Source organism: Petromyzon marinus, chromosome 75 (genome assembly GCF_048934315.1).
Source record: "Petromyzon marinus isolate PM22_M1 ecotype Great Lakes invasive population chromosome 75, UKy_Petmar_22M1.pri1.0, whole genome shotgun sequence".
Taxonomy (NCBI): domain Eukaryota; kingdom Metazoa; phylum Chordata; class Hyperoartia; order Petromyzontiformes; family Petromyzontidae; genus Petromyzon; species Petromyzon marinus.
This window is the reverse complement of record NC_133741.1, coordinates 1,023,943-1,034,458: the sequence shown is the minus strand read 5'-3', so window position 1 is coordinate 1,034,458 and position 10,516 is coordinate 1,023,943. Positions and strand designations below refer to the sequence as shown.

Here is a 10,516-nt window from a genome sequence, read left to right as displayed (position 1 = left end):
CGTTATCACCAGAGATTTGTCCACAAAGCCATTCAGATATACAAACACAGACATAACTTCAACCGAGAGGATGGTTTCAAATTAAGCAACCATTGGAAAGACGTTTTAAATCATACCAAACGTCAACTAATTTCTAACAGCAATTTCAAGTAATGGTATACCAAGCATATTCCTTCCGAACTTTCTATTAAACCCCTTTTTCCTACTCTCCCCTGACAGCACATTCTTGCCGATCTTTAATTTTTTCCGTTTCTATTGCACACACACAGTGACCCATCCTCCGCACCCTCTACACAAAAACATGCTAATCCCCCAGCTAATTTTATGACTTTAACACCCTGCTGCTTCAACACTTTAACACAGCTATTTTTTATATGTAAACTCCTTTGTCAAGGCGCCGTGCTCCTCCCACCGAGCTTAAAAGACGCTGCGAATCTTAGCAGCGGTCATTGAAGTGCTGTCGTCCCGACAGTTCTGTTCCTTCACGTTGAAGAAGGCCACTTGGGTTGTGGCCGAAACGTCGTGATTTTTGTTGTTTTATTTTTTACCAAAGTGACTTTACTGAATAGAACCAAAGACTATGGGTCTTTGTGTGGTGATTCTGTGGGTCTCTGTTCATGTGTGGTGTGTATGTTGGTCTCTGTGGTGTGTCTATGGGTCTCTGTATCCCTGTGTGGTGAGTCTGTGGTTTTCTCTGGCTCTCTATTTATGGGTCTCTGATGAGTCTCTGGATTTTTGTGTGATAAGTCTGTCGGTCTCTTTGTCGTAAGCCTATGGGTCTCTGCGTGGTGAGTCTATGAGTCTCTGTCTGGTGAGTCTGGATCTCTGTGTGGTGAGTCTGCGGGTCTCTGTGTGAGTCTATGGGTCTCGGTTCTCTGGGCAGTGTATACGTCTCTGTGTGGTGCGTCTATGGGTCTTTAGGTGTTGAGTCTATGGATCTCTTTGTGGTGAGTCTCTGTGTGGTGAGACTATGGGTCTCTTTGTGAGTCTGGGTCTCTGTTTGGTGAGTCTGTGGGTCCCTATGTGTGAGTATATGGGTCTCCATTCATGGGTATCTGATGAGTATACTCTTTGGTTCTATTGGGTAAAGTCACGTAGGTGAAAATAAAATACCAAAAAATCACGACGTTTCAGCCACAACACAAGCGGCCTTCATCAGATGAAGGGACGAGACTGTCTGGAGGGCAGCGCTGGAGTGAGAAAAAGCCACGCTTAGATCACGACCTTTAAGCTGTGTGAGAAGAAAACAAAGCGCCTTGACAAAGGAATTAGCATATAATTTAGCATTTAAATAGCTAAGTTAAAGTATACACTTCCGCAAAGGCACCCCTTGACAAAGGAATTAGCATAGAATTTAGCATTGAAATAGCTGAGTGATTAGCTTGTAACTGGTCACAGAAATAGCTATGTTAAAGTCAGAGCATACACATTCACCGAGGCACCTAGTACAAATCAAACAGGAGAATTTAGCGAAACACAACCACGCTCATACCTAGAGAGATTTGTTCACGAGGCAATTCAGATCTACAAACACAGACACAATTTCAACCGAGAAGATGGTTTCAAATTAAGCAACCATTGAAAAGATGTTCTAAATCGAACTAAACATTAAACTAATTTCAATGGTACAGTATATATTTTTTCAAGTAGTGGTACCCCAAACTTTCGCAGCTCTTATAAATTCCCTTTTCACACCATCAATAGGTAAACTCCCCCCCCCCCCGCGCCAAACTGCAAGTCCACCGGCACGTACACCACCTCTTTTCTAAAATCGGCCAATCAAATGCTAATTTTTATGCCAATTTCTTTGTCAGGACACCGTGTTTGATCGCACACAGTTTAAAGGTCCGCGGTATGAGCGTGGTTGTGTTTCGCTAAATTCTCCTGTTTGATTTGTACTAGGTGCTTCGGTGAATGTATATGCTCTGACTTTAACATAGCTATTTCTGTGACCAGTTACAAGCTAATCACTCAGCTATATCAATGCTAAATTCTATGCTAATTCCTTTGTGAAGGGGTGCCTCTGCGGATGTGTATACTTTAACTTAGCTATTTCAATGAGCCATTTCAATGCTAAATTATATGCTAATTCCTTTGTCAAGGCGCTTTGTTTTCTTCTCACACAGCTTAAAGGTCGTGATCTAAGCGTGGCTTTTCTTACTCCAGCGCTGTCCTCCAGACAGTCTCGTCCCTTCACCTGATGAAGGCCGCTTGTGTTGTGGCCGAAACGTCGTGATTTTTTGGTATTTTATTTTCACCTACGTGACTTTACCCAATAGAACCAAAGAGTATGGATCCTAGCAGTCACGAAAGCTTTAAATCTAGAATATCTGATGAGTGTATGGGTCTCTGTGTGGTGAGTCAGTGGGACTCTATGTCTGAGTCTATGGGTCTCTGTGTGGTGACTCTATCAGTCTCTGTGTGGTGAGTCTGTGAGTCTCTATGTGTTAGTTTGTGGGTCTCTATGTGTGAGTATATGAGTATCTGTTTGTTGCGTCTAAGGGTATGTGTGATGAGTCGACGCATCTCTGTGTGAGGAGGCTATGTGTATTTACGTGGTGAGTCTATGGGTCTCTGTGTGTGAGTCTATGGGTCTCGGTGTCTCTGTGTGGTGTGTCTGCGGGTCTCTGTGTGGTGAGTCTATGGGACTATTTCTGGTAGGAACGAAGTTGTAAACTGAGTGTACCAGCCTGCAATAGATTAATGTGTCCGTCCGTCCGTCCCCTTTCAATACTTTAACGAAGTGAAATCTCGTGCTGTTGGGTGTAAAATCAGCAATAGACAGCGCAGAGACTTGTCCTACCAGCCCACCCTGCAGGGACCTGTTTATGGGTCAGTGATGAGCGTATGGGTCTCTGCGTGGTGAGTCAGTGGGTCTCTATGGATGAGTTTATGGGTCTCTGTGTGGAAAGTCTAGGCATCTCTGTTTGGTGAGTCTATGTATTTCTATTTACGGGTCTCTGAGTGTATGGGACTCTGTGGTGCGTCTATGGCTCACTGTATGGTGAGTTTATGGGTCCTTTGTCGTGAATATATGGATCTCTTTTTGAGGAGTCTATGGGTCTCTGTGTAATGAGCCTATGGGCCTCTATGTATAAGTTTACGTGTCTTTGTCCCTGTGTGGTGAGTCTATGGGTCTCTATGGGTATCTGATGAGTCTATAGATCTATGTCATGAGTCTATGAGTCTCGTTTTGGTGAGTCTATGGGCCTTTGTGGTGAGTCTGTGGGTCTCTATGTGTGAATCTACGTGTATCTGTGTGTCGAGTCTATGTATCTCTGTGAGGTGTCTATGGGTCTCTGTGTGATGAGTCTGTGGGTCTCTGTCTGGTAAGTCAATGGTGATGATGGTGATCATGGTGGTGGTGTTAGTCACGATGTTAATGCCACCACTCTTCCCTGTCTGACTCGCGTCACAGCTGCTCATTCACCCACACTCACTCATCCACCAACTCACTTTCCCACCAACCCATTCACTCCCTTGCCCATTCATTCATCATGATACCTGCCCACTCACTTAGCTACTCACTAACTTAATAACACACCCACCCACACACCAACCCACACACTTTACCATCCATCCTCCCACCAACCCACTCTCCATTATGAACCCCACCGACACAGCCATTATGAACCCCACCAACACGGCCATTGTGAGCCGCACCCACGCGGCCACTGTGAGCCCCATCCACATGGCCATTGTGAACCCGACCAACACGGCCATTGTAAACCCCACCCACACAGCTATTATGAGCCCCATCCACACGGTCATTGTGAACCCCATCCACATGGCCACTGTGAGCCCCATCCACATGGCCACTGTGAGCCCCACCAACATGGAAATAGTGAACCCCACCAACACGGCCATTATAAACCCTACCCACACGGCCATTGTGAGCTCCACCCACACGGCCAATGTGAGCCCCCACCCACACAGCCATTGTGATCTCCACCCACACAGCCATTGTGAACCCAACCAACACCGCCATTGTAACCCCACCCACACGGCCATTGTGAACCCAATCCACACGGCCACTGTGAGCCCCACCAACATGGAAATAGTGAACCCCACCAACACGGCCATTATAAACCCCACCGAAACGGCTATTGGGAACCCCATCCACACGACCATCGTGAATCCCCACGAGCCAGGCTCTACTCGCGAAACATTGCAACATTATATTGAGTCCTCGAGGGTTTATAAAGCGAGATATAAACAACGACATACAACAATGATATATATATACATTATAACTTTTTATGGATCCTAACTCTTAACACATCACATGGTCAGGCAGGCTCTGGCCATTGTCTGCACCAGGCCTCCCCCTTCGTCTCCACTCCCTGGGGGGCGGCTGCCCCCCTCCCCCCACCCCTCCATGTCCTGGAAACCGCTGGCGAGGTCATCCCCTTGAGGACTGCCATCGGATGAAAACTCGCATGGGTGGGAGCCTGGGGTAACGATGCCTGGATGCGCTACTAGGCTAGTCCCGTGTGGTGTGCATGTGGTGAATGTAGTGTGTGTATGTGTGGTGTGAGTGTGGTGAGTGTGTGTACGTGTGGTGAGTGTGGTGTTCGTGCATGTAGTGTGTGTGTGTGTGCTGCGTGTGGTCAGTGTGGTGAGTGTAGTGTGCGAGTGTAGTGTGTGTGCGTGTGGTGTGTGTGTGGGGAGTGTGGTGAGTGTAGTGTGTGTGCGTGTTGTGTGTGTGTGGGGAGTGTGGTGATTGTAGTGTGTGTGCGTGTGGTGTGTGTGTGGGGAGTGTGGTGAGTGTAATGTGTGTGCGTGTGGTGTGTGTGTGTGGTGAGTGCAGTGTCCAGTCCATTTCTGGTGTCTGCTCTTCAGTCTTCTGCCACAGCCTGTTCCATGGTGGTGAGTGTTGTCAGTGTGGTGAGTGAGTGTGGTGTGTATCTGTGTGTGTAGGATGTGTGTGGTATCATGCGGGGGTGGCTGGTGGGTGCATGGTGCTGCTTGTGGTAGTGGTGGTGGTTGGCACCGACTCCACCACCACCGCCACCCCCTACTGTGTGGTGGGCCGGCCACCACACAGCAGCATGCGGCGGAGAAACGAGCGGAATGAGCGGAGCGCCCTGCCCACACACACCAGGCCCCCTCGCTTCCTCTTCTCCTGCTCCTGCTGCACCTCCTCCATCTTCTCGTCCTCCTTGTTGTCCTCCTTCTGTGACTTGTCCTCCCCCTCCTCCTCCTTGTCGTTATCCTTCTTGTGCTCCTCCTTGTCGTCATCCTCCTTGTTGTCATCCTTCTCCTTGTCATCGTCCTCCTCCTTGTCATCCTCCTTGTCATCCTCCTTGTCATTGCCCTTGTCCTCCTCCTTGTCGTCATCCTTCTTGTCATTGTCCTCCTCGTCCTCCTTGTCATCCTCCTTGTCGTTATGCTTCTCCTTCTCGTCATCATCTTCGTTGTCCTCATCATCCTTCTCGTCCTCAGACTCTTCCTTATCTGTCTCCATCTTCTCCTCATCCCCTGTCTTTTTCTCCACCTCCGTCGCCACCACCTCCTTCTTCACCACCTCCTCCACATCCTCCGTCCTATCTCCCGAGTTCTGGGCGAGCGGTGAGGATGTTGATGATGATGATGGGGGCTGCTCCGGCTCCGCTCTGTGAAGAGAGATGCAGCACCACAGCAGTGCTCCAGCATACCGCGACTACAGCCAGAGGTCCAAATTTTGATTTAAAGCTTTCGTGACTGCAGGGATTCATATTCTTGGTTCTTTCGGTAAAGTCACGTAGAAGGGAAACAATAAAAGAATAAAAATATAAAACAATACAATTCTCACGACGTTTCGACTGCAACACAAGCAATCATCATCAGGTGTGAAAACCACAGCAAGAAAATTTGAAAAAAGTGGCGTTTTTTTAACGTTAGTACCACGGAGAGCGATTTCACAGTTTGTTCAGATGGACGAGTCCATCTATGTTCGGAAAAGAGGAGGGGGGAGACGAAAATAATGGATGTGGTCTGAAAGCCACCTTAAGCGTGATCAATCAATTAAGACCCGAAATGGTTTATCAAATCCTTCCAATGATTGCTAAGCCAGAATCCATCTTCTCGGTTGAAATTGTCTCTGTGTTTGTATATGTGGATAGCCTCATGAACGAATCTCTCATGGTAGCCAGATGGCTTGCAAAGAACCTCTGTCTTGGAGAAGTCAATGTCATGTGAGCCTACTGAATTATAACAGGGATCTGCTACGGCCGAGGTGTTGGTCCTACCGTGTTTCAGGTCTGCTTTGTGTTCATGAATGCGGTCCGAGACATGTCGTTTGGTTTCTCCAATGTAACTACTATCACAGAGGCAACTTAGTTTGTAGACGCCAGGGTACTGTATGTCCGGAATCACATCTTTTTACAGACGGAACCAGATCACGGATTTTATGTAATGTGTTGAATCGGACCTGGATCTTGTGTTTATTCAAGATTTTGGAGATATTTTTTGTGATCCCCGCAATGTAGGGTAAAGTGATGGGTTTGAAAGGCTCCTCAAGAGGGTCCTTCTTCATGGTTGGAGTGATAGCTTTACGGATTGTGTAGTCGGAATAACCATTAGCCTTAAGAGCTTGGTGTACGTGCTTGAGTTCACTGGCTATGTGTTCCTGGTCGGATATGCATTGGGCTCTATGGTGCAGAGTCTTGATGAGGGAATTCTTCTAGGATGGATGGTGGTGGGAATCCGGTTTCAGGTAAGCATCCGTATGGGTATCTTTCGAAGAATAGTTCTAGAGCAGGCCGGCCATGTGGCCAGATGACAAAAGTGTCATCCACATACCTCTTCCATAAGGTTGGGCGCAGAGTGGTAGTCTGGTTGGCGTCAGTCTCAAATTTCTCCATGAAAATGTTGGCTACAACCAGAGATAGGGGGGAGCCCATTGGGGTGCCCTCCGTTTGCTTGTAGAAAGTTCCATTCCAAGTGAAGTATGTATTGGTTAAGCAGTGTGTCACCAGGGGGGGTACCTCAGTGTTTAGTCCTTGATGAACCAAGTCTTCAATGATTGCGATGGTGTCAGGTACAGGAACTTTGGTGAATAAGGAAACTACATCCAAACTGACAAGCAGGTCGTCTGGGGACAGGGAAATACCCTTGATTGTTGATACCGCAGAGGTGGTTTTTCCAGTGAAAGGCCGCAGGATTTCAGACAGAAAACGAGCCAGTTTGTAGGTGGGAGAGTTGATAGTAGAGACGATGGGACGAAGGGGTATATCTACTTTACGTATTTTTGGTAAGCCGTATAATCTTGGTGGCCTGGCAGCAGAAGGTTTCAACGAGAACTGTTTGGTTTGATCAATTAATGCGGTTGAATCAGAAATGATTTTGTTGGTTTTATGATGAGGCTGTTGGTGGGATCTCTTTGTATTTTTTGTATAGCTGCCATCGTTGAGTAATTCTTGAATTTTGTTGTTATATTATATTTTATCCATGATGACAGTGGCATTGCCCTTGTCGGCTGAGAGGATGACAATGTCATCCCTCTTTTTTAATTTATATAATTCAAAACGCTCATCTTTACTGAGGTTGCTAGCTGGCATCTTAGCGTTTGTGAGGGTTGCAGCGATTTCAGATATTGCTATGTCTGCAGCGATGTGACCCAGGCCCTTGAGAGCCACGTCTACTTGGGCAATGATATCATTAACTGGTATGTGTTTAGGTGTGACTGCAAAAGCTATCACTCCAACCATGAAGAAGGACCCTCTTGAGGAGCCTTTCAAAACCATCACTTTACCCTACATTGCGGGGATCACAAAAAAGATCTCCAAAATCTTGAATAAACACAAGATCCAGGTCCGATTCAACACATTACATAAAATCCGTGATCTGGTTCCGTCTGTAAAAAGATGTGATTCCGGACATACAGTACCCTGGCGTCTACAAACTAAGTTGCCTCTGTGGTAGTAGTTACATTGGAGAAACCAAACTACATGTCTCGGACCGCATTCGTGAACACAAAGCAGACCTGAAACACGATAGGACCAACACCTCGGCCGTGGCAGATCAATGTTATAATTCAGTAGGCTCACATGACATTGACTTCTCCAAGACAGAGGTTCTTTGCAAGCCATCTGGCTACCATGAGAGATTCGTTCATGAGTCTATCCACATATACAAACACAGAGACCATTTCAACTGAGAAGATGGATTCTGGCTTAGCAATCATTGGAAGGATTTGATAAACCATTTCGGGTCTTAATTGATTGATCACGCTTAAGGTGGCTTTCAGACCGCATCCATTATTTTCGTCTCCCCCCTCCTCTTTTCTGAACATAGATAGACTCGTCCATCTGAACAAACTGTCAAATTGCTCTCCGTGGTGCTAACGTTAAAAAACCGACACTGATATCAAATTTTCTTGCTGTGGTTTTCACACCTGATGATGATTGCTTGTGTTGCAGTCGAAACGTCGTGAGAATTGTATTGTTTTAGCCAGAGGTCCCATTCGCACCCCCACCACCCGCCATTGCCCGTGGGTGGACTAACTGACTGACTGACTCTAAAACTAAATTTTTTTTGTTTATTTTACCAGGTAAGGCCCCACTGACCTATGTGGCTATCTTTCAGCGAAGCGACCTGGCCATCACAAGTGAAAGCGGCTCAACGAGTGACTGATATTATCAGCATTGTCACGTGCGAATTCATCATAGCAGCCAAATCCTCTAAATGCATGTTCCTACAGACTCTGAGACCCATAGAAACCCATACTTAAAGAGATCCATACAGACCCACAGAGACCCGTACTCACAGAAGTCCATATATACCCACGGATACTCATACTCACAGAGACCTATAGAGATCCAGAGACTCATATGGAACAATACAGACCCACAGCAACCCAGAGAGTCCCATACTGAAAATAAACTTTTTGTATTTCACCAGGTAAGGCCCCACTTAGCTATGTCGCTCTTTTTCAGAGAATTTACCTGCCTATCACAGGTGGTATCAGCTCAGTTAAGTGGCTGATATCATCATCGTCCGGTGGGAATTCATTAGCGGCAGCCAAATCCTCGAAAAGCACGTTTCAGTAGACTCGCAGAGACTTGTACAGACCCATACTCAGATACTCATTCAGATCCACAGAGCCCCATACTGACCCCCAGAGACTCATACTCACAGATACGCATACAGACCCACAGAGACCCATACAGACCCACAGAGACCCATACTCATAGAGACCGATAACGACTCCCAGAGCATCATACTAATAGAGACCTATAGAGATCCAGAGAATCATACAGAACTAAGGGACTCACAGAGACTCGCAGCAACCCACAGAGACCCGTACTAAAACTAAGCTTTTTATTTCACCAGGTAATGCCCCACTGAGCTATGTAAATATTCTTCAGAAGCGACCCGCCTATCAAAAGTGATAGCAGCCCAACGAAGTGGCTTATATCATCATCATCATCTCGATATTCATAGTGACAGCCAAATACTCTAAACGCGTGATGTCGATTCTAAATGTGGAGAAAATTCGACGCAACCACCATGGAAAGAGAGAGCAAGAGACACGGATTCCAAATATACAGCAGCATGCATTGTCAGAGTTGGGATCGAACCCACGACCCCTGCATGCCAGGCGAGATAGTCAACATCTCCATGCCACACAGCAGGGAGAGAGGCTTACTGTGGGTCGGCAGCTCCAGAGCCAGGAGTGCCGGTGGTGGTGGTAGCGGTGTTGATCATTGTGGCACTGGTGGTTGTGGCGCTGGTGGTGGTGGTGGCGCTGGCGATCCTCTTGGTGGTGGTGGTGGCGCTGGCAGCGATGGCACTGGCGGTGGTGGCGCTGGCAGTGGTGGTGGTGGCGGTGCTGGTGGCGGTGGTGGTGGTGGTGTTGGCGCTGCTGGCGGTGATGGCGGTGGTGGCGGCAGTGTTGGTGGTGGCGCTGGTGGCGGTGGCGGAGGTGGTGGTGGTGGTGGCGCTAGTTGTGGTGGTCGTGGCCGCGGTCTGCAGCCAGCTGTGACGCAGCGCCTGTTCGGGCGTCATGCGGATCTTGGGATCCCATCTGTTGAGAGATGCAGGGAGGGGGAGGGATCGCGGGAAGGGGAATGGGGGTGCAGGGGGTAGGGATCAAGGAGGGGGAAGGACAGACGCGTGGTAACGTTCATTATACGTTTGTTCTATGTGTGTCTCTATGGGTCTTTTTGGATCCGTATGTGTCTCTGTGAGTATTGGTCTCTATGGGCGTGGGTGGGGGGTAATTGTTGGGGGCTGGAGGGGGTGGGAGGGAGTGGTGGTTAGGTGGATGGGAGGGGGTGGATAGATGTGGGAGGGGATGGATAGATGTGGGTGGGGATGGTGGGGTGGGAGGGTGTTGGTGGGTGTGGTTCTTATTTGATTTGATTGATTTGCTTGATTTGATTTGGTAATAGCTGCTCATTCAGAGGAGGAGTTGGAGACGCTGCTGCTGAGACTGGAGCATGCCACTAAGAGATGGGGCCTTACCATCAGCCCCACCAAACTAAGCACCTGCCTGGGTATTTTGTACCATTGGACACTCCACCCCCACAAC

General features: G+C 47.8%; 1 protein-coding gene across 1 annotated transcript; it reads right to left on the bottom strand.

Annotated features, from left to right (window-relative positions):
• Positions 1 to 4,168: 4,168 nt before the first annotated feature.
• Positions 4,169 to 10,004, bottom strand: LOC142907121 (uncharacterized). Its single transcript, XM_076056248.1, has 2 exons — positions 9,632 to 10,004; positions 4,169 to 5,615 (listed from the first exon to the last, which is right to left on the bottom strand). Exons 1-2 carry the CDS (start codon positions 9,988 to 9,990, stop codon positions 5,018 to 5,020), a joined length of 957 nt encoding a protein of 318 aa, XP_075912363.1. The 5' UTR covers positions 9,991 to 10,004; the 3' UTR covers positions 4,169 to 5,017.
• Positions 10,005 to 10,516: the final 512 nt, after the last annotated feature.